General features: G+C 33.7%; 1 protein-coding gene across 1 annotated transcript in view; it reads left to right on the top strand.

The window, feature by feature from the left end:
• The window catches only part of LOC129227968 (protein jagged-1-like), a 32,267-nt gene extending 12,524 nt beyond the window's left edge, over positions 1–19,743 (top strand). The window contains exons 11-15 of the mRNA XM_054862593.1: positions 4,384–4,497; positions 8,961–9,074; positions 14,544–14,657; positions 17,641–17,758; positions 19,617–19,743. Coding sequence (XP_054718568.1) covers positions 4,384–4,497; positions 8,961–9,074; positions 14,544–14,657; positions 17,641–17,758; positions 19,617–19,641 — 485 coding nt within the window. The 3' untranslated portion in view covers positions 19,642–19,743. The remainder of the gene's footprint in view (positions 1–4,383; positions 4,498–8,960; positions 9,075–14,543; positions 14,658–17,640; positions 17,759–19,616) is intronic.
• Positions 19,744–24,991: the final 5,248 nt, after the last annotated feature.

Here is a 24,991-nt window from a genome sequence, read left to right as displayed (position 1 = left end):
CGTTGCAATAGTGCTATTGGAACTTTCTTGGCAAATCAGGATCGCTTCAAGCTGCTACTTAAAAACATATTTCATATTTCTCTAAAATTTCCAGAAACATGACTACCATTAACGGAAGATATCTCTTTGTGATTTAGAAAGATTTAAGGACGATTTACTGGTTTTTACAGAAAACCATTTCTGATTTTTTTAATGACGTCACTAGCAGAAGTTGAGCGCATCAGCTGCCCATCATTTACCAGGAACGTTTCTGAATTGTTTTTAGGGACTGTTACTACTTTTTAGAATTAACTACTTTTTAGAGTGTACTCTAAGATCTTTGGAGACAATATTGTCCTTTTGCATGACAGCGCAATTTCTGAAATGTTTCTCATAACCCCCTCCCCCCCCCCTGAAATGTTTATCACTCTACAACCAACTAAAATTGAGTACTTAGTTCCAATTTTCACACTTGCTGTATAAACTGTGTTGAGAGTAACTACCTCAACAAACTAACTACCTCTACCAAAAATAAGTCTGATACGCTTACTTCATATTTCTAGTACACATTGGAAAATGTTTGGGAATTCACAAAAAGTGTTCCAGTTGCCCGAAAGGCACTAAAATGTGTTCCGAATGTGCTCCGTCAAGAAATAAGTGAGCCGAAATGTTCTCGGAAGTTGTTCCGAATGTGACCCGCTCAACCTTAAGAACTCATTTGAGAACAGATTGCATACACCTTACACCGTAAAAATTACGGTGAAAGGTGTATCCAATCCAGGAACGATCCAGAAACGTTCTTGGAAAATAATGGGCAGTTAATGTGCCCAATTACTACCAGTAATGTATCGTCCAAAAAACTGGAACGTTTTCCGTTAAAAGTCAGTGATATTCCTCAAATCATCCTTGAATAATTTCTAAATACTACAGAAATATCTCCAGTTAATTCCAGTCATGTTTCTGGAAACTTCGGAGAACTGAAGAATAAAAATGCCAAACACAGTAAGTGCCAAATAATATTTTTTATAGGTCACCCAAAATAAGAATCCAGGCGGATTGTGGCAATTACTGCGTTTTCCATTTTTTATACTATGGGCTTCGACCAACCAAGATAATTAACCTTCACTTACCTTCAATGGCATTTACTGCGCTCTCCACCGCACGGGCGCTGACTCTTGCTCCACTGGTGGACCCTAACAACTTTGCTTTAACTACTTTTAGGGGGAAATGGTACGTAAATCGTTTATCACAGTGAAATAATTGGCATTTACTTCCTTTTGACGGAAAAAAACCCTAAGGATTGCAACTGATTTATTCCCTGTCATTTAGAGTGTAGTCAAGCTTGATGGGCTATAGTCGATTGTGGGTCGATACTTTTAATAAATACATTCAGTTAATCTTTAAACTGGTACATAAAGATATTTCCTCCAACATTGAGTAGTCAATTTGGAGTAATTCAGGAAACTTTTTGACAAAGATACCTAATTTTTTCAGGAAATAGGTGAAAATCTGTGAAATCCCGAAACGTCCCATGGAAATTACCAGTAACATTTCGGATTTTTTTAGTGTAGGAACGCTAGTAAAATTATCGCCTTCTTTTGTGCAAATACGATTTCAGCAGCTTTTTTTCAATAATCACTCAATGGAATCTCTCAGAAACTTCTAGAACTTCTGTTGCAATAAAACACTGTTGGCCGGTGTCACGAATATCTTCCGAAAAAGGTCCTTCCTGAGGGCCCTTCATGCTTGGCAGCAATTGACAGCTTTACTGCGAGATAGCTGTAAAATTTACAGCAAAAATTACTAGTGTAATCAAATGAATTTTCCAACAATTGCTTTTAAAAGTGCACCACAAAGTGTTCAAAGAGAAGGGCCATGTGCCAGTGTTTAAAACTATTCTCAAATGATTTCTCAAAAGGACTCAAAAGTGCTCTAATCAAATTATTGCTCTGAAAACCGTTAGTAGAATCCTATTTCAAAGAGTTAAAAAGTTCGCTTGATTTGAGGAGCTAAATTTTAAAGTATATATACATTTATAAATATATAGATATAGATTTATTTTGTTTTTCAAGATCCTTGTGCGGGGAAAAATTGCAGTGGCCATGGATACTGTGACTGGTATCCATCAAGCGAAATACACTGTGTGTGCAGTGACGGCTGGAGTGGTAAAGACTGCCATATCGGTAGATCGTTTTTCTTTAATGTTAGTTTGTCACATAGACTAATAATAGGAGTAGACCGAGCTTTCCCAGACTTGCTGATGAAAAAATTGTTTCATGGATACATCATGTGACTGGTGAGAGGCTTGGCGAAAACTTTGGCAGCATGGTTGCTAGACGGCAACATTATCTATAGTTTGGCACTCGACGTGTATTTTAAGACGCAATGTGTTTTCATTATGATTTTTTTCTAGGTGCAGAGATTGAACTTTTTCTTTTATTTATGCATTATTGTGACATTAGTAATTAGTTTTTGATCACAGTTTTCAGTAACTTTTATTTCATTCGGAACTGCTGCGTCAGCGTTGGCGTGAACGTAATGGCGTAAACGTTTTGCGTTAACGCAAAAATGTACTAATCGGTACCTTAAATTGAAATTATAGGTAAAAATCTTACCGTTTGTCGATTCTTTTTGGGCGCATGCATTTTTAATTGCTTAGAGAATTCTTGAAATTGAATAAAGAAAATGCACAATACTATGTAAACGAAAAACTCACTATATTCACAAAATATTTTCAATTTAGAATAACAAATTTATAAATAGGATTCCATAAAAGATTATTCTTCCGTGTTCCATCAATCCTGTTTATTTTATTTCTCGCGGGCGTTGATCGTCTGCTACGATCAACGTCAGCTGTTGCTAGGAAACCAAAAAGTCACATGGTTTGGTTTATGAGCAGCAGAAGGGTTGCCATAGCTCGGTCTATTCTTATTATTAATCTATGGTTTGTCATATATGTTGGACTGTATCCGACAACTTGACAAAGACGTCGGATCTACTAATATTTTAATTCTTTAATTATAGATCCTTGTCAAGGTAGAAATTGCAGCGGTCGTGGACGTTGTGTATGGGATGAAATGAGGGAACAACCTAGATGTTTCTGCTTCGACGGCTGGAGTGGTTTGAACTGCCATATCAGTATGTTCATCTTTATTAGAAAAAATTTGTTCTTATGTATAAGGTAAATGACTAGTTATGGGCAGCCAACCTATAATGAACAGGATTTGTCTTGTACTGTCATTATCAAGTTTTTATTCGATATTCCACGAGCACCATCAGTAGATTCCTAAAATAGCGTCTTTCAATGACACTCCCACCACGTTTTTTCCGCTTTTTTTAAAATCAACAGTGTTAATGCTTCTCGGTCGCCATTAGTAAATTTTCTGGGGTACTTAAATGTTTTAAGAGTTTCTTTCTTAAGTACATGACGTTGCTGTTTTTCATCAGATCGCAGTTTTATAGGTATGTACTCATTCTTGACTCTTTTCTCTGTGATGCAGTTATAATTTTGCCATTAAAAAATTGTTCGAGATTCTTCCAAGATAAAGCGTCCATAACTAGACAATAAAAAGTAACTATTGTATTTTACACTATGACAAAAACTAGTTTTTCCGCCATTCTTACTCATAATTTGTCATTAGGATGGATAACAAAAAATGGCAAAAGATAAATAAAAAGTACAACATTGGAATAATTCTTGTTATTTAATTTATTTTTGTTGTTTTATCGTTGTTGCTTATACGAACCTTTCAATATAATCAGTTTTTAATTTGTTAAATTTAATGTTATTTGCTTTGATAAGTCAAGTTTCTTTAAATTTGATTATAATGGTAATACTGGTATGCTGGTGACTGTTTTAATATTGCTGCATACTTTTTTTGTGTACTTCCTGAAAATAATTGAATTCAGCTAGCATGACTATAACTAATTTTTATCATGACCATAAAAAAGTGAGGGGGACCATAACTAGGCAAACCAGTGTATTCCAATTTATATATATATATATATATATATATATATATATATATATATATATATATATATATATATATATATATATATATATATATATATATATATATATATATATATATATATATATCATAATGAAATGTTAATAAAAAATCACAGCTATTAAAATGCAATTTTTTAGTTTTAACACCGTAAGAACTAGTTTTTTCTATGAACTGGTATTAAAACATCTGCATCTAACTTTTTAAAGAAACCTTAAGCCCTCTCATGACTAAGAATAACGATTTTTAGCATTGTTAAAATCATTTCTAAAATTAACGGCTTCTTATGATGCCTCCTGGGTTCCCAAACTTAAGTGAAGATAATGTTTACGTTAACAACTTGTAGAAAGTTTAATTGAAAATATTTCATACCTTTTCATTTTATATAAAGGTCCCTGCCAGGGTAGGAACTGTAGTGGTCACGGATATTGTGAATGGGATCCGCAATATGAACGGCCTAGATGCATTTGCCAAGATGGATGGATTGGTCCAAACTGCCAAACAAGTTAGTGTTTTCCCTTCGGTTGTATTTGCTTTTTTTCCTTGAAAGGGTGTATATTTACTAAAAAGATAAAGCGGTAAAACCCAATACTTTCATTGCATATTTATCAAATAAACTTAGTTTACTTTTAAAAACTGAAAGATATCAACCAGCAAGCAAAAAAGTCCTAAACTGCTGCGCAATTTTTTTATATTTACGAAAAAAACTCCTATACAAGACATTAATAACAACATAGAGAAGCATTATTACTCCATTTAAACAAATACAAACCTAGTGAATAATTTATCTTAAAAAATACACTCAGGAACATTGAAAATTGCACCCCAAGAAATAAGATTGGTACAATCGCGAAATTTTGCATATAAGAAGAGTGACATCTAATATGCAAATGATCCAGGTTTGGTGTCAATGCGCATGACCGTTTACCCTACAGTATCGGTGAAATCGGGAAAAAAGTTCTATAAAAATCAGTGCATAATTTAAGATTTATAAATGTTACGATTACATTCGGATTGTCAGAGAACCTTAATGAGTGAAGGATGTCAGGTAGACGAGTAAGAAAGCGTTTCTCACAGCTAAGCGAGTTTGAGGGAGGTTTGATAATCGACACGAAAATTGCAGGCTGGTCGACGAGCCGTGTTACTGCCTAGGTAAACCGTTCAGAGTGTTCTGTTAGAAACTATTGGAGGTAGTAGACATGAGATGGTGCCCACGTGCAAAAAACCGGGTCAGGACCGACCAGGAAGACCACGCGAAGAAAGGATGGAAGGATTGTCCAGCAAGCACTCGTGGATCTCACAGTGACTCGTTTCACCATACCAGCAGACGTAGGGGTAGCAGTTGTTCTCCGAAGCATTTCTAAATGTCTTTCGGAAGTAAATCTGCCGTCCAAACACCCTTTTAGAGTACTCCCTTTAACACTAAAACATGGTAACTCCGTCAGCAATGGTGCGATGCCAGAGCGATGTGGGATGTCACTGATTGGCAAAAGGTGGTGCTCAGTGATTAATCGTTTTGGGGTCAGATAGAATCTGCGCACGGATGTGGAGGCGCCCTGGAGAAAGTGACCACTCCACCAATTCTATCGCACGACACAATGCCCGCACAGCGGGCATAGTGGTCTTGAAGTGTATAGCCTATGACAACCGGTTCACTCTAGTTGTGGCACATGGAACCTTAACGGTCCAAAGTTATGTTAATAACATTCTACAACCACATTTAGGACCGTTCGTAAATTACCTCCCAAGAGCAACTTTTCAACAAGATAATGCTCGCCCGCATACTGCTAGAGTTGCTCAAGATTTCCTACTTCCTTTTGAGACTTTTCCATATCCAGCCCGCTCTCCCATCTTGTCCCCAAAAGAGCCTGTATGGGATCAACTGAAACGCCAGATGTCTCCGTGCTACTCTGTGGAAGATTTAGAAGTGGCTGCACAAAATTTGGGGGTCCATCTGCCTCAGGTCAACATCAAAAGTTTAATTAGCTCAATGTCGAACCGTATTGCGGCATGTATTGCAGCAAAAAGTGGTCCAACGCGCTATTGAAATACCACTGTATTTATCGCATTTCTTAGCCTGTATTTGTTTAATTGTCTAGATTTTGGGATCAAGTGTACCAGTGTACCTCTCATCTGTATTACTCGGTACATTAAATTTCACTTCAATCCAATGCTTCCTTCTTGGGGAGCTATTTTCAATGTTCCAGAGTGTATTATTTCATGTTTTAAAATCATTCTTTCATCTTTCTCAAGAATTCAGAAATCTTCCCAGTAGAAGCCAGTCACATCTATGGAACAAATTAGAAACCTTTTGAAGAAAACTAAAGTTAGTTTAAAATAATAGCTTGCCACCTTCCTGATTTATTCATCGTTATTGCTACTAGTGAAAATGGAAGCCAATGACTTACATTTACCTGCCACTGAAAGACTTATCAGCCAGGACGATCTGTAGCCGAACCGAAGGCGATGCAGTTAGTAAATACGCTCACTCATTCTTTAAACTGGAGGTTAAAAATATATTCGCAGCAGTGAGAAGTGTGCATTCGTGCATTAAACTTGTCGCAATGCATTAAACTTTTTGACAAAAATACTTGATTATCGCAGAAAATTGATGAAAACCAGTGAAATTCTAGAGCGATGCCTGAAACAAACCTGTGTGGTTTCGAAATTTTCTTAAGGTGTGATGAAAACATGAAATATGGTTTGAGTAAAAAACGTACGGCACAAAACACACTGTAAAAACGATCAGAAACGTTCCTGGAAAATAATGGGCAGCTGATGGGCCCAATTTCTGCCAGTAAGATACCTTATTAAAATTAGGAACGTTTTCCGCTAAAATTCAGTAACCTTCATGCAATTATCCCGGAAACTTCCTGAAAACTTCAGAAATCTTTCCATTTGAAATCAATCGTGTTTTTGGAACTTTAGAGTAAACTAGATATAATATATTAACCTAGTACCTTTCTGATTTATCAAGGAAGTTACATAAGCAGTAACGCAGGCATGGCCCAAGCTCAGCCTGAATTACAAGTAAGTATCAAGAACCGTACTAGCATGCAATTCTCGCAAAGCAACGCAGTTCATATTTATTCGCTCCTTTTCGGAGCTTAGTCTGCATGTACGGTCCACACGCGAACAGAAGCCGATACACTTTATATATGTGCTCGATTAATCTTTCAACTGGGAGCTAAAAATATTTTTTACAACAGTGAGAAGTCTGGATTCGTGTAGGAATTCAGGAAACTTTTTGACAATGATTCTTGACTTTTCCAGGAAGTGGATAAAAATCATTGAAATTCCGAAACGTTACACGGAAATACTCAGTAACGTTTCGCAATTTTTTACAGTGATGTATTCTAGCTACAGGCATAAGTATATGAATAATTAAACGCTGAATTAAAGCTCTATACATATGCATGTATATCTTGTTTCCCAAAGGATTAAAAAATGAAGTAACTTTGTATTTCTCCAGATGTTTCAGTTTTGTTTTTCCCAAGGCAGAAAAAGTTCAAAGATGTAACTCTCTTTTTTAACAAACAGGTATACATTGTAAAAAAAATCATGAGTAATATATCGATCAATATAGGTAATTGTCTTCAAAACTAATTTTGGAACAAAAATCTACAAAATATAAACTAATTTTTTTTTAATTTGAATTTTTATGTAAAAATGGTTTCTACACAAATATCTTTCAACTCATCACATCCTTCAGAAAATTTAACTTATACAATATACAGCCCAAAAAAGGTTCAAATTGAAAAGGTCTCAAAAATCTGAAACAGTCTGAAATGGAACATAAGAAGCAAGTAATTTAATTAAGCATAATGCCATCGCCCAAGATGCATTCATTTCCTGCTAAAATCAGACCGAAAGGAGGTAGGGTGTCTGAAAATGAAACATTTTTTTCATTTAAACTTCTCGTTTGCCGAAGAGATTACTCGTAATTTTGAGTTGAATAGAATAGTACTAAAGCCTTATTGTTGTTGTCTTGTGCCAACTAGGCTGGCAATTTGGGGTAAACTGTTTCACTTTTGCAACTGTAACCGTAATGTGGTGTGACGTCAAAATTCCACAGTACACAAAGGAAGGAACATTAGGGTAGGCAATCATTCACGCAGCACATTCAGGAAAGGAGAAGGGCACGATAGCGAAAGTACACCCATGCCCAACCCAGGATTCGAACCCAGGACTTCCCATCGCAATCAGACTTATCTTAATACTAGACAAGACGGGCTGAAGCTTTAAAAACGTTGGATTTAGATGTTATATTTTTTAACTTTTCAATACTTGTTTTTCTTGCAGCATTTTAAGCATTTCAGATGCTGTAAAAATTAATTTGATTTATTTCTTCATATATTTTTAATAATATTTGCTGACCATCCTTAAAACGAAAGGTGCTGTCTGTATGGTTACAATTTGTATTAAGCAACATTTAGCTTTAATTGACTTTTTACGGTTAAATCAAGTAAATAATTTAGTGGTGATAACAAAAAAACTACTCCTAACTGCGAATTAAAAAAAAGGATCGAATTATCAGAACTCTGACAAGCTTAGTATTATCGTGATTTATTTCTATTGGGAAGTGCTTGAAATGAAAATAAATGCTCTGTTTTGGGAATACTACATTTGTTGGTAGATATCTGAGAAAATGTATCACCTTAAATATAACTTACTTTGTACTTTCTATTTTGAATTAAGAAAAAACATGCACCGTCTAAATTATCCGAAAACCTTGATAGTAACTTTTAAAATGGTTTGTTTATACCTTAATTGTTCAATGTTGTTAAAAAAAATTTAGAGCTTTAAATGATCAACAAGTTTCAATTATCCTTAAAAACATGCTTGCTAAAAATTATTGATTAAAATCAAAACATATATTTTCTGTTTATTTTCAACAGAAATATACATTTAGTGTTTGGATACCTCAACTGTTTTTATACCCTAGTTTTAATCAATGCTGTGTTTCAGCTGCTTGCGAAGAACGAGACTGCAATAAAAATGGAGTCTGCCTGTGGGATCCTGTTGAAAAAGTTCCTCGGTGTCTGTGTGAGACTGGCTGGACTGGAAAAGACTGTCAATTAAGTAAAAGAGGTTGCATTTCTTTGGTATAAAATCGTAATATCTTTAGAATGTGAACGTTGTTCTGTAGCAATACCAGGACGATACCAGGGACCGGAATCAGCTGGCTGCCTTTCCACGCTTCCATGCATTACGATAGATCACTTGTTTGTATTCTGCAATTACTAATTAACTTTTTTTTAAAAATCAGCTTTGTTAAATCGAATGTCCTTTTGCAGCATATTAAAAGGCTTCGTTTTTTTTTTTTTTTTTTTTTTTGATATTACAATTTCAGTTTTATCAGTTTCCAAGTAGCTATTCGAGAAATGTTGAAACACATTTTTTCTGCAATTACGTACTTAATATTTCATTAATTTCCTTAAATCCTGAGTCTGACTGAAATGTAGGCAGAATTACAAAAGCTTTTGAACAGAACAAAGAAACCCGAAACGAACGATTTTTTTTTCAAATGTGCATGAAAATTTAACGCCTCCATGTAAGTTGAAATACATTTTTGAATTGTGCGAAGTTCATGTGGTAATAGCAACCTTAAAGAGCGCGCATATGAAAGTTAAATTGCGTTATGACGTGCTTTGTTTTTCTTTAGTAACTACCGCACAAATAGAAATTTATTCCGGAACAAAATAAAACAATTCGACATATTCAGTAAGTTACCGCCCTATAGCCAGGGCTAAGGCAGAACTACATCAAATGCACCGCCAGCTCAGTCAATTCCAGCCGAGAACTGCAGCTTCGTGCTTATTAGCACTCATCAGTCCGGCATAGGAATGACTGAGCTGGAGGTGGAAAACCTCTTAATGAAGCCAAGAGTGCCAAACAAACTGGAGCTAATACAGAATTACTATCTATATATATAAAAATCTCGTATCACGATGTTTGTTCGGGGTAAACTCCGAAACTACTGAACCGATTTGAATCAAATTTCATATGTATCTGTAATTTGGTCCAACTTAAAAGATAGGATGGTTTTTATAATTTTTTATTGCAAATAAAATGTTTATTATGTATTAATAGTGTGTGTTGATTGTTTGGTTCTGTAAATTCTTAATAGATGGCGCTGTAAGTTAATTCATCCTCAAAAGTTGTATTCTTAAGTTAATTAAAATTTACAAATAATGCTATGTTACGGATATTCATGGTTATCAACAATATCGCCGGAGAAAGGGGGAGTATTAAGGGCACACTTTTCAATGTAAATGTCAAATTCTACAAATCAAGTTGAAATTGATAAGCAGCGGGAAGTTCCACACTCACCACTGCTTTTAAAAACGTATGAGTCTCATATAAATGCCGAGTTTTGCAGTTCCGTGAGGTCAACTAAATACTTTGTCAAATACGCTATTAATGGTTCTTTTTAGGTCGCAATTGAGGTACGAGATATTAACGAAATGACGCGATGAGTGGACATAAAAACAGCAACGAAGCTATCTGGCATCCCCATGTACGAAAGAGACCCATCTGTACAGCATCTTGCAGTACATTTTGAAAACGGTCAACGAATACATTTTTCCGAAGATATTTTCAACGAAAAGCATTTGAATCACCAAAAACAACCCTGATTTTTTTTTTACACTGTCTAAAACCTAATGTGTTTGACCCGATTCTCAAAAATAAAACTATTTACCAATGTTTCACGCTATTTTACATGCACTGTAAAAAATCCAAAATGTCACTGATTATTTCCATGGAATATGTTGGGATTTCAAAGGTCATCAAAATTTTATTGGGAAATCAAGTATCTTCGTCTAAAAGTTTCTTGAATTGCAACAAACGTCATGAATGCAGACTTCTCACTGTTGCGAAAAATATTTTAGCTCCCAGTTTAAAGATTAACTCAGCGCATTTATTAAGTGTATCGGTTTAAGTCAATTACATTCCGTTTGCATTGACTAAAAGCTCCCGGAGAGAGTGAATGAGCCTTTGGACTCCGTAGTTATGCAAGAATCGCATGCGAGCTAGACCTGCGGTACTTAAATGCAAGTCTGACTTACGTTTCGCCATGCTTGCGGCATTATTGGTGGAGCTTAATTGGGAAAGTAGAGAGGTGTCAAGCTTTTGTATTAAACTTACTTAAGGTGTTCTCTGAAGGTCCAGCGACACGACTGGCTTTTACCCAGGGAGATAACTTAATTCTTCAAAAAGATTCCAGGATAATTTCAGGAAGGGTAATGAATTTTAGTGAAGAACTGACTTCACTACTGTCGTCGCGGTCCGTCCAGATTGAAGTAACTCCCAATGAGAGGAAGTGAGTCTCTGCATTCCGTAACTTTCCAAGAGTAACAAGCAAGTGGAATACTTTGCGCATGCTTGCAAGTTTATCTTAGCAGTGGCCATGGTAGAGAAAATGCTTTTGGTACTTTCTTGGTGAGTCGAAAAATATGACAAGCTATCACTTTTAATCTTACTTCGGTTCTCTCTAAAGGTTTCAGAGAAATGATTGTCTCGAATCGGAGAGGTTTCAGAATTCTTCAGAAAGACTTCAGGATAATTTTAGGAAGGTTTCTCACTTTTAGTGGGATATGTTACTGTCAGAAATTGGGCGTATTCGCTGCCCATTATTTTTCAAGACGTTTCTTAATTGTTTTTACAGTGTTGAATAAAATCAAAAAAAAAAAAAAAAAAATCATTCATGCCACGCAAACAAAGAACACAACATTCATCAATCTCGGGCATAATTAAAAATTAAAGCCTAGACATTGGGATGAAAACTCCATCCAATAAAAACTGTGCAGCCAAAACAAAGTGAATGTTGCATTTGTTTTCGTTAAACATTCCCTAACAGACGGAAATATTTGCGAACCGTTAATTGTCGAGTGTTTAATACATATCACGATGCATTTCGCGAATTGTAATTATTGGTAGAACACAATCATTGGGAGTTGCATTTTCTAATGCAGGTTTTGAATAACATAAAGGAGCTACATAAATTTTATGCTTGAAGATGTACTCCATAGAGTTAAACAAACACACCTATGTTCAAATCAAGATTTTACACCAGAGATGTATAATGAAGCTTTAGTGTTGATTGAAGATTTATGCATTTCAATTTCAAATTTGTTGTTTAGTCATTATGGTGTGATATCACGTGATTGATTGGTTACTGTTGACTTAGTTAACACTGATTTACAACGAGAAAAAACAGTGCAACGACGCTGTCTTAGCTACAATTATTGTGAAGAATGAGCCATTACTGAAAGCTGAAAAAAAATCATAATCAGATTGTGCTGACCGTTGATGCTGAACAAGGCTATACAGTTGTCGATAAAAAACAAAGCCGTAAACATTCCAACTGAATTTTTAAATTCGCTGGATATACCAGGAATGCCACTAGACGGTTTCCTGTTGAAAATTGGTTCTTTCAACAATTTTAAAGGAAAAGTTTAAAGGAGAAATTTTTGTGTTGCAAGTAATCCATTTATAGCGTCATAATTTTCAAACACATTTCGAAGGCTTCAATTTCCGATTTGTTTAGCTTTTGAAGAGACCATAAATAGATCTCAAGACCACACAAACAATGTCTACCTTCGGTTTGGACTTGAAACGTACATGTTTCTCTCATGGGCAACTACAGGGTGTCCTGAAAAAGACTGTTTTCAAAAATTCATAACAATAAAATGGTTAATAATAAAAAAATAATTTTTGCAGAAAATTCATGTGATGGGCCGAAAGTTTAATCCCCCTAAGTTCCAAAATTTAGTTCAAGAATTTTGCAGTAGATGGCGCAGCAGATGTAAGACGGTAAATCAAAGAAAAATAGAAAATTACATCATAGTTTTTTGAAAAATGTTTTTAATAAATAAAATTTCGCAACAATATTTTGAAAATGCCTGCCGCCGACTGCACCACATGTCTCAATTGGATTAAAAATCGGTGAATTGCAATAATTACTTTTAGAGGCTTACTATCTGCAGCGCCATCTATTAAAAAACTTTTGAACTAAACTTTGGAGCTCTGGTGGGACGAAACTTACGGCCCATCACATGAATTTTCTGCAAAATTTTTTTTTTTAACATTAGCCATTTTCCTGTTATAAATTTTTGAAAACAGACAGTCCTTTTTAGGACACCCTGCATCTATTGCCTACTCTTGATTGGGAAAGTTATCATACCTATTCGTGTTAGCAAAAGACAAATAATAGAAACAATAGATTGAAGTCAATGTTATCTACCTCATTTATAAAATTTCATTTTTATATGTTATTAATTTAGTTAATGTATTTTGAAAAAAAGTTATTTATTACAAACTATAGGGAAATCTGAGATGAATAAAATGTAGTGTACATTCTAAAAGTTTTATGTTGGTTTACGCTTATTTTCTACATTCCGATATTTTACAATCAGTTTCGATATTTACTATCACTTTCAAGTTATTTTGCTTTTATTTTTGATTGAAGTCATACTTGCAAAACTTACTAAGCGTAGGTATAGTGCTTTTACCATTGAAAATTTAGTTAGTACTTACTAAAGTTAATAAGTACTGTCAATCTCATATGTTTTAAAATTGGCTATAATATTTTAAGCTTTACTAAAAATATTAATTAGATTCTATCAAAATATTGAGCAAAATAATATTTTAATCTAACTATTTCTCGCCACAGCAACGCGTGGCTGGGTCAGCTAGTTACAGTATAATTACTTATTATACTGTCAGGTCAGTGCTAATTCTGTATTAGCTACCAGTTTGTTTGGCATTCTAGGCTTCATTAAGAGGTTTTCCACCTCAAGCGTAGTCATTCCGATGCCGGGCTGATGAGTGCTAATAAGCACGAAACTGCAGTCTTCGGCTGGAATTGACTGAGTTGACGGTTTATGTCAATTAGACATATTTTCTGAAAAGGTCAGGACCTAACTCATGCTCTTAGCATGTAAGCAAGGTTACTACCCAAAACGATTCTTACGCCAGCAGTGAAAAAGAAACAAGTCGTCAATTACGTCATTTGTCTCAAAACGCTGGAAAAAGAAGGTGCAATTCTTGAAAAATAAAAATTGAACCATATTTGTAACAAAAAATGAAATTAACTGCAAATATTTTGCGCTGCTTAGCAAAACGACGATTTTCACTGTCTAAATTTAACTAAATGATGATAAACCATCCATTTATAAGAATGCTGGCTGTTAGAGTTTTATGAAACTTACTAAAACGCAAAATTTTAATTATTTGCAAGGAATGTTTTTTAATTTAAGTTGGAATTGTTGAAATACACTGAGTGTAATGTAAATATTTGCGATTTAACAGCTCAATTTCTGCTATTTCTCAGTTATGTATTTAGTTGAATAAATTGTGAAAAATTATTAACTTAAAAAAAATAAAGCTAATTAATTGCAGAAATTATAGTTCATGAAAATATTTTTTAATGTAAAAATTAAAACTTGTTTTTTTAATTAGCTCTCATGCAATAGCATTTGTTTCCTTTTTATACTGTTTACTCATCTTATTTTGAATAACTTAGTTAAACAATGTTACTTTTTGCAGATGCTTGCCAATATAGGGATTGTAACCAGAATGGAATTTGTCTGTGGGATCAAACTCAAAAAGCCCCAGTGTGTATGTGCAAAAGTGGCTGGGCTGGTAAAGATTGTGAGTTAAGTAAGTGAAATAACGATTTTGTAAATGAAATAAGAAAAATGTTTCGATAAATACTTTTGAAATAAAATGGTATGACAAAAATTCAAACTTAAGACCTAGCGAAAAAAAATATGAAGAGCTTTTTATTACGAAACATTAGTATTTTGCGGTTAAACATAATAAAATGTGACAAAACGTTGCTAAAATACACGTTTTTTTTCCTCTGTTAACAAAACGTTTATTTATTTATTTATTTTTAATTTCTTTGTATTTTTTAAACGGATGACGTTACTTTCATAAAATACTACAATAATATGGAGAAATATACTACCCTACTATTGGTTTTGATTTTTACGTTTTCCGTCTCATTCATTTATAGTTGTTTCAAAAAAGGTTTCTTCTTTCTCAATCGGGTTAGGATTTTTCAGCATAACATTAATTCCGAAGTTTGCGAAAAGCAAAAAAAGAAAAAAAGAAAAACTTACTCAAAATTGAAATTTGGGTGTTTTCATCTTGCATGTTATTCATTATTTTGGCTTCTACTCTACATTCTTGAGGACGAATAGCTGAAGAATTTAAAGCAAAGCGTGGTGGAAAAAAATCATTGACTTCAAATGTGCGAGTAATACGCCCCGAAATCGGCTTCAATTTTTATTGAAGTAAAATATTAAAATAAATGTTTCATTTGGTTAATTTTTAAGAGAGTTATTATGTTTATAGCGGCCATTTGTACTCTTCCCCCGCTCTAACAGATGAACACGTAAATCATTTTCAATTTTAATAAATGCGTCAAAGTTTATTTTCTCTCTTGCTCTGCTTCGCAGTCTTTCTTTTATGCAATCAGAGATAAATTTCTTTTCTGTTTTAGATTTATTCCCAAAATGTTGTTTATAAGAAACTTAGTTTTTCAGTTCCAAAAGGCTTTTTTTTTTCATTTCCCATACAAAGAAATGCAAAATAAGACTAAGTGTTTAAGGTGTGATGGACCTAAAACGTTCCCCTCACATCTTGGTATAGTAAAAGAGGATCTTACTACAACTAATGTGACTAAATAGGAAATTATATTTGTCTATTTTTTCTTATACGTGACATGAGTATTTCCATTATGCGAAAATATTACCGCTGCGCGTAATCTTATTCTAAGGAAGAAAGATAAATGTCCATACAGTCCTTACCAGGAAATCAAACGATAATTTGATTATGAAAATTTTGGAAATTAGTAGCAATCAAGACAGCATTGTAAAACACGTTTCTGGCCGCAAAAATTGTTTTTCTCCGTGTTCCCGTTACCAAATGACAAAGTCTTTAAAAATAAAAATCCAAATTTAACAAGTTGCAGTGAATAACAAAAAGCATCTTTCACACGCTTTGCATATATGGAGGTTCTGCTACATGCTCACGGTGAATTTTCTCGCTAACCTTAAAGATTGACACTTTTCTTGAAGTTTTGGCAGCCTTTAAGGTCTTGTATCTCGATAACAAGGGCACAAAGGCAAATAAATTTGCGTCCAAAAAAGTCTCAATATGCTCCTTAGATTTCTACCTACTTCATTTCTTGATAATTATTGTGCTACTCTAGTGGTTCTCTGGTTTGTACAGAATTTGAAATATCTCTTGCCGCTCGATTTAAATAATAACGCCAATACAGAGCTGTGAGTTAATTTTCGATCATCTTTGTGTTTGCATTCGCCAACCTTTAGCTGTAAAAAGCATGCTGTGGAAATGCAAAAATTTACACTATCCTTTTGCTTCTGAAGGTTCAAATTTAACTCTTTTTTGGACTAGTTTAAAGAATTTGTATATCATTAGCGAAAACATTACTGTCGTGAGATGGTAAAACGCAGTTAGCATTTCTGTCTTCTATTGTACTTTAGCTTGATGACATAATCTTGCTTTCTTGGTTTCTCCTAAAAATAAAGGGCCATTCCATCTGACGGAATGGGATATTTTAAGTAGTTTCTTCAATAAATTTTGTTTCAGAAATACAAGGTAGAAGTTTTGTTTTTGTTAGCAACAGTAAAAAATTGGCATGAGAATTACGTAGCACGTTAAAAATCATTTTTTAAAAAAAATATTTTAGTATGTAAAAAAATACCTGTGACTTAACGGGACTCGTTTAAGTCTCGTTCTGTCACAGGCATTTTACTGCATAAGTGTCTAGTATTTCTTATGAATGATTAATTATTAATGGTCTATATTGTTCTTAAGATAAATCTTAATAGCTGTTGCGATCAGGAATAAAATTTCTAGCTTGTTTTATTTGCATTTTTGAACCAAATATATTATAAATCTACTTCAAACAGGGCGTGATTACTGCACAGGCCTACTAGGCCTGGGCCTGGGCCCCCCTCTTCCTAAGGTGCCCCAAATTACTTAAAGAATTATGCATAGCATTACAACTATACAAAAAATACACACATTTTTAAAATAATAGCCTTCAGGGAGCCTCCAAATTATTGTGGGCCTTGGGCCTCACTTTTAGTTAGTCGGGCTTTTTGACTTCAAATGTCCCTATCCGGCACGCCACACAAGAAAAAGTTTTAATTTTCAACATTTTCTATTGTTAGTATTAAATCCAAAGTGTGTTTCGTCAAATATCGCAAAATTTTGCTTCTGTAGATGCTGCGCTTTAACTTCCCACGGCAGATTAGAATTCTTATATGTGACAAATAGACTCCTGAGAGAGATTTCATCAAACCAGTAAAGAAATATAACTAAAACACCAAGGAAAATGACCTGTTTCAGTAATTCCTTAACAGTGATAATGTTACATCCAGAAGGGGTTATAAAACTGAATATACAGCGGTTATAAAACTGAAAGCCTGAAAATGAGCATGGGCTACCGAAATAAGCTTCCACTCATCTTTGGCCGCAGGAAAGAGCTTCGCCCACAAGCGCAATTCCTATGGTTATTTTTGACAGCGACTTTGCCAGAAAATACACACATAGTAAAGGTGAAATAGGTATGTATTCATCAACTAATCAATACACTTTTTTTTTTCAGAAACCGCAACTGAAAACCGTTATTCCAACTTGCGGTTGCTGTTGATGTTTGCTGTGATAACTACTTGTGCCATATTGTTCTTCATCTGTTTAATTATCCTAATGTGCCGGAATAAAAGGTATTTTTCAACAAATGATGCTACTTAACTAACAATTTAGGCGTGTAAAAACTTCCTTGCCTTACTAATTTATCTACGATTAGGAAATTTTGTATGTATTCATCAAAATACTTTCACTACGACGATTATCAATTAGTAAAAAAAAATAATACTAGTGTCTCTTTTCGCACTCTTAATGTAGCCTAACTCGTTGTTACAACAACGTTGTTAGAAACACATCAGCTCAAATGCCAGTTAATTACTAGTCTTACACAGAGTAACAAAAACTTCAAAACGTCCCTGATTACTTCCGGTTAACGTTTCGGGATTTCAAGGGTAAAAAACAAGGTTTTTATTTATTTATTTATTTCTTTTTTTTTTTTTTTTTTTTTTGTCGAAAAAGTTGAGTCGCAATAACCACATTAAAATCATATCCACTCTATGCCTAACCGTGCTTTTTGAATTAATTAGAAAATGTTGGTGTGTAAAATAGCTACTAATCCATATTTTTTGCCCATGTTCACATTATTATGTAGCACCTCAACAAAGGAAAAATGCAGTTTTTTATGTATATAAAGTGTATGTTTGAACAGTACTTTGTTATATAATAAAATGGTTTGTTCCGTTACTAACACTGATAAGTCTTTAGTATATTTCGTAGCATTGGTTCGTTTTTTATTCTAAAAAACTTAGTGTTTATATTATTTTAAGTCCAGTGTAAATATCTGGTAGTAATTGAGAAGCAGATGCCAAAATTTTGAGACTTACTTACCATGTACTCAGAGCTTGTAATGTCTCTGCAATCAGGAACTAGCGTCCCAATGATATTGTCAGAAACATGAGAAGGAGTATACTACATTTTTACTTTTGCTTGAAATGTCAATATATAGGGTGTTTTCGTTTTAACCTGCAAGACGTTTATTTTGGCAATCGTTAGTCCTTGATGTATACTTTCAATTACAATTAATGTTCAAAATCAGATGCAGAGTTTAAATATTCAACGTTTGAAGCAAAACGAAAAATGTGTCAATGAATACTATGACTGACACAAAAAACGTGACATTTGCGACCAAAACTCAAGGAGATTTTCCAGTTCAAAGTTTTAAGGAACCATACAAAAGAAGAAGTTTGAACTTATCGCCCTTTCAGAACGACAGGTCGTCGAATTTAGAAAAACAAGGTATTTAAATTTTTCTTTGCTATTCAAAAATAAATGTAAATGTTATGCCGTAATACACAAAAACACACTATAAAAACTCGAACAATTTGAAAACCACTCTATACACACATATGATTTTAAGCACTTGTTAACCGCTATATTTTCCCCCAAAAGGTGTTAATTGACGGCGAGTGAAAAGTGGTGAAAGTCACAAAACGCTGCGTTTCATATCTCGGTGAATACTGGTCGTACAACCTTCAAACTTTTTGTGTTGGAATTATCTTTCAATGTAGATTATTTCCCTATATATAAGTTAGAGGACCTGGGGCCCGTATAAAAAGTTAAATTTTGTATTTTTTGTCTTATTTTTATTATCACTTCACTCTTTCAATACATTAATTACGCAACTGATTTTGAACATTTTTGAAATTGAAACTATGCGTCTAGGACTATCAGTTGCGAAAATAAAGGTCTTGCAGGTTAAAACGGAACACCCTGTATAAGGATAGTGTAATACTCAAAACAGAGAATTAGTTTTCAATAATATAACTTCATTTTTAAACCAATGAGATGAAACGGTTAGCATAAATACCTTCAAGTAACATGTCCGAAAAATATCTGCGACGTATGTACTACCTTCCGAATGATTCTTTGCTTTCCATTTCATTAGTAAAAAATAGTATTAACTAATACTAATTACATTTATTACTTTAATTTCAGGTTAGAAGAGAAATTACTACCATAAAAGAAACGAGGAATTGTCTCAGGGGGAGAGAAGGCTTCAAAGAAGATCAAATGATTGCGTTTAAATAAAGAATGTCAACTGCACTAAAAACTAAACTAAACGCTCATCGGCGTTTGTAAAGTGAACGCATTTGTATTTTACGTAGTATAATAAAAATTGTTAAAAAAAGGTTTTGTGTTTTTATTTTGGATTTCGATTTGAAACACTTAAATTGTGATATGATACATTTATGTTTATCTTGCAAGTTTTGCAGAAATTTTTCGTGTCTTTAGATGATTTTATTTCCAAAATGTTCCAATTTAGGAAAACATTTCGTGTTTTTTTATTTGAAAAAAATATAAAAATTCCTACACACCTTACGGATCTTTAGTTGATGGGCGCCGTTTGGAGAGTTTTATACATTCGTTGGATACCGTTTCGAGAAAAATCACACACACACTCACTGAAGCTCTTCTTTAAAACAGACCCTCATTTAAAAAAAATCAGGGTTATGTTTACAAAAATGTTTCTAATTTCCTTGCTATTTTTCAGCAATTTAGAATGAACATCGAGTTACTATCTCACAACTTTTGGGCTCAGAGTAGAAAATCCTTTTATTAATTGACAGCTTCGTTTTTCCCGTTTTACTATTGTCTTACTAATTAATTATGCTTTTCGAGAAGATTTTGATTGACGCCACATCCCTGTTGTGAACCGTCCGAAGAACATACACTAAACTACACGATTTATACTGGTTCTCGACCAGCTTCCATGGCTCAGTACCACGCTGCTCGCAGACCACTTATGGGCAGCCTAAAGCTCTAGCTTAGGAATTCTGAATAGTAGCCGCTGGCTACCAAAGTCACAAAAAACGATAGCCACTTTTGCACTTAAGAAAAAGAATAAAAAGGCACAAGGCGCAAAAAGTAAATACCTTATTCGCATTTAATAATATTAGCAACGAATTGAAAGATTATGAAATTCCAAAATCAACAAACAAAAATTCACTGAAAATATTTTTAACATAAAGATATAAGCATGCATCAAAAGGATATATTTTATAATTTTTCAAATGTAATACAATGTTCGTAATTATAACTAAATGTAGTATGTGGGAACTCATACAGGACTTAATTTATTTAATATTCAGAAAATTCTGCCACCCAAAACAATTATTTTTCAGGAAATTGTAGAAAAGCCGTAAACGCAAAAACAAACCGCTTAACAAAAAAAAAAAAAAAAAAAACGCGATCGTAAAAATGAACCCTTTTTAGATACTACAGTAGGCGCCGCTTAATGTGATCACTTTGGGACAAATATAATTTGATAACAATAACCGACTGATAACAATAACCGAAAAGAATCCAGGAGACAAAAAATAATGATTTTTTTTCAATTAAGTATATGTTTCTGTTCAGTTCTGTATATGTTTCAGAAAAATTATTGACTTTAACCAAGGAGATTTCGGCATACTTCAAAATATTCAAGGATAATTTCAGGAAGGTTACTGACTTTTAGTGGAAAACGTTCCTGGTTTTTGCAAGATATGTCATGTCAGTAATTGGACGCATTGGCTGCTCATTGTTTCCCAGGAACGTTTCTGAATTGTTTTAACAGTGTAGCAGCTGGTCACTTCTGGGTAATGCTTTGAGGAAAAACGATGCACGGCTTATTTGCCAAATTTAGAAAAAAATTATTTAAAGGAGTCCGGGACACAAAGATCGTCAAATTTTGCTTTTTTTATTATTTAAAAAATATCTCTTTCTTTTTCTGCTTAAAAGGACGTTTGAATCTTGTTTGCTTAAATAGAACGATAGGTATAACTATTTTTGTTGCATGCATTTAACGAATATTACTTGTAACTCAAAAACTTCAAATGTGTTTTTCTTCATGATGCGGTTTTTTCTGATTTTTTTCATTCAAACTCTTATAAGTCAAGAACTCATAAAGTAATGACATTTGGAGCATACCTTTCTCAAACAGTTTACTTTGATTTTTATTCCGCGAATTTGAAAAAAAAAAAAAAAAGAAAACATTACTACAAAAAATTTGATTTTTTTTTAAGTATCTTTTTCTTCAAACATTTTTTTATTTTTACTGAATTAATATTTTTTAAATCGACGAATAAAAATTAAAGCTTAGATATTTGGTGCATAATTTCGTGAAAAAAATTTGAAAGTTGACCAAGAATATTTTGAATTTGAGCAAGTAAAAGCAATCCCATTTTTTAAAGAAAATTAATTAATTTTTTTAAAATTATTTATGTTATGATTTTTCTTATTTAATAGATGGTGAATCAATGCAAAAAGGTTCAAAACTGTAAGCTGTTAATAAAATATATTTTCTCCCTTAATTCCTAAAGAAGAAAAATATCAAATAAATGCTGTTTATAAAGCGCTTCTGAAAACGATCAGACTTGTCTATTTAAATATTTAGATTTTTGGAATGTAGTAGGAATCAGACGGGTAAACTGTTCTGAAATTTTTTCTAAAATTTAATAATTTGCTCAAACGAAAAATTTGGAATATAAAAAACAAAAAAGAGCAATAGGCATTTAAAAAGAGATCTGCCAAAAGATGCATGGATGCAACTCAGCGAAACTGAGGGAAATTCTTCTGAATAACTGATGATTTCATCTAAGAGTGATGATCCATTTTAGATTAGCTATTGATGAATCTGACGATGTATTAAAATAATGTTTAAGTCGAAAACTATTTGCTTATTTAAAAAAGACTATTAAGTTATTGTACATTTCCTACTATTGTATTACCATGCATCAAATGGACGAGAAACATGATTTGGCTTATGTATCTGTGGAATGCATAAGGAATTAAAAAACGTTTCTGGAAAATAATGGGCCGCTAATGTGCCACTAACAAATCTTGCAAAAAAAAAAGGATAGATTATCTCTAAAAGTGAGTAACTTTCCTGAAATTAGACACGAATCTTTCTGAAATTATCAGAAACCTTCCAAATCATTGCCAATCACGTTTCTGAACTAACTCAGAAACATCAGAGATACTTATAGATACATTGTGAAAAAAATCCGAAATGATACTGGGTATTTCCGTGTTACGTTTCGGGATTTAAATTGTTTTTATTAACTTTCTGAAAAAGTCAAGTTTTATTGACAAAAAGCTTCCTGAATTACGACAAGTTGTACGAATGTTCATGTGGCTTCTCATTGTGGTGGAAAATATTTTTAGCTCCTTGTTCAAAGATTAACTGAGCGTATTTATAAAGTGTATCGGCTTCAACTCGATCACAGTTCGTCCACGCTAATTAAACTCCTAAAGGGAAAGAATAAGTATGGACTATGTAGCTTGGCAAGAATTGCGGGCGAGTAAAAATCTCCTTACTTAATTGCAATTCTGGCTTAGCTTTGGCCGTGTGTGCAATAATGCTCTTGAAACTTCCTTGATAAATGAGGAATTTTTCAGAGACACGACCGACTTTTAACGGGAAGATTTCTGAATATTTCAGGAGGCTTCCTGGATAAAATCAGGAAGATTTCTGAATCTTAGCGGAAAACGTTCCTGGATTTTGCAAGATATGTATTTAGCAAAAATTGGGCACATCAGCTGCCCAATATTTTCTAGGAGCGTTTCTGAATAGTTTTTACAGTGTGTGTATATCATGACTTCATGGCATCGCTCTGCTTTACCAAGAAATCTCCCACAACAAATATGGCCGAAGCTAAAACGGAATGACTAGCAATTCCTGAAAAGCTTAATACATTTTTAAACTGGTAGCTAAAATATTTCTCACCACGTATAAAATCATTATTCCTAGAATGTACTGTGATTTTGGAAACCTTACAGCAAAAATACCTTTTCTTCACAGGAAACTGGTGTGAAATCTCTAAATCCCGAAACGTTACCCGGAAGTTATCTGTGACGTTTAGGATTTTGTTTTACAATGAGAGTACTTGTACTGACAGCAGGGGAAAATCATTTCCTTCCGTCAAGCAAGCAGTTCATCGCCAGTTTGTGTCAAAAAAGGCATCAACTATTTGCAGGAAGAATCTCATAACTTCATGAGTAAAAGCATCCCTGATGCGAGTTAAATTTGAAAAGGTCACGGAAGACATTTAAACGATACCTGTCTCTTGCAAAATCGCATGTGCCAGTCCTTCATAAGAGTTATTGACTATAAAGTTCATCCGTTCACTATTTCAATTGGCCAATGCACTTCACATGCTCCAACACTTGCCATTGAAAGACGAATAACACCACATTGATCGTTCAGTTTGTTCAATTCCTGAAAATGCTGTGTTTAAACCAAGACTATAATGGTATTATCGATAAGTCTTACATTTTGTATTAATTTCCTCACATGTTTTTCTTATTCATTTATAAATGTAATGCCCGAAGGAATTTATTCTTATTACGTTTGATTTGATTTCGTAGCAAGGAATGAAAATTAAATTTAAAATATGCAACTATTTTTTCAGTGAATGAATCAAATGCTCTCTAGTCGTCCTATTGTAACAAACCAATGATTGTGTCACAACAGCCAGTAAAATTGTTAAACGGTTAGAAGGTAGAGCAGTCGAACAGATTATCACAATCAACGTTTAAAGTTTTAAGTGGTTGCAATAACAATGCAGTGCAATATATCAATTGCACTGCAAATCTTTGTACACGGACACTTGGCCGCTTTTTTAGAACACTTTGAGGCAAATATTTTGGAACAGTTTTCAAAACACTGGTGAAAGCACTTTTTAAACGATTATTTGGTTCATCACACTTTTCGGAACTTAGTTGGAGGACTTTTTTGAACACTGAAACGTGTCCCTTATTTTAGAACACTTTGTAGCATGCTTTTAACAGCACTTTGGAAACATTCCTTCAAAAATGCCAATACTTTTTTTCTGGTTAACAATGTACAGGGTGTCCTGAAAAAGACTGTTTTCAAAAATTTATAACTGGAGAACGGTTAATGATAAAAAACAAATTCTTGCAGAAAATTCGTATGGTGGGCGCTAAATTTTTTCTCTCGGATTTCCGAATTTTAGTTCAAAAAATGTTTCAATAGATGACGCTTCATATAGTAAGCTTGTAAGTCAAAAAAGAACTAAAATTCACTGATTTTTAATCTGATTTCGACATGTGATTACAGCCGACGATTGTTTGAAAATATTAATTTGTTCTTTTGTTCATTCATTTCGAAAAATTATGATGTAATTTTCTATCTTTTTTTATTACTTACGGGTTTACTATCTGCAGCGCCATCTATTGGAAATTTTTTCAACTAAAATTTGGAACACAGGGGGGGGGGGGGGGGAATTTACGGCTCATCACATGAATTTTTGGCACAAGGTAATTTTTCATCATTACCGTTTTCGAAAACAGTCTTTTTCAGGGCACCC

This window comes from Uloborus diversus, chromosome 8, assembly GCF_026930045.1.
Source record: "Uloborus diversus isolate 005 chromosome 8, Udiv.v.3.1, whole genome shotgun sequence".
NCBI lineage: Eukaryota > Metazoa > Arthropoda > Arachnida > Araneae > Uloboridae > Uloborus > Uloborus diversus.
The sequence above is the reverse complement of the archived record's forward strand: the minus strand, read 5'-3'. Positions and strand labels throughout refer to the sequence as shown.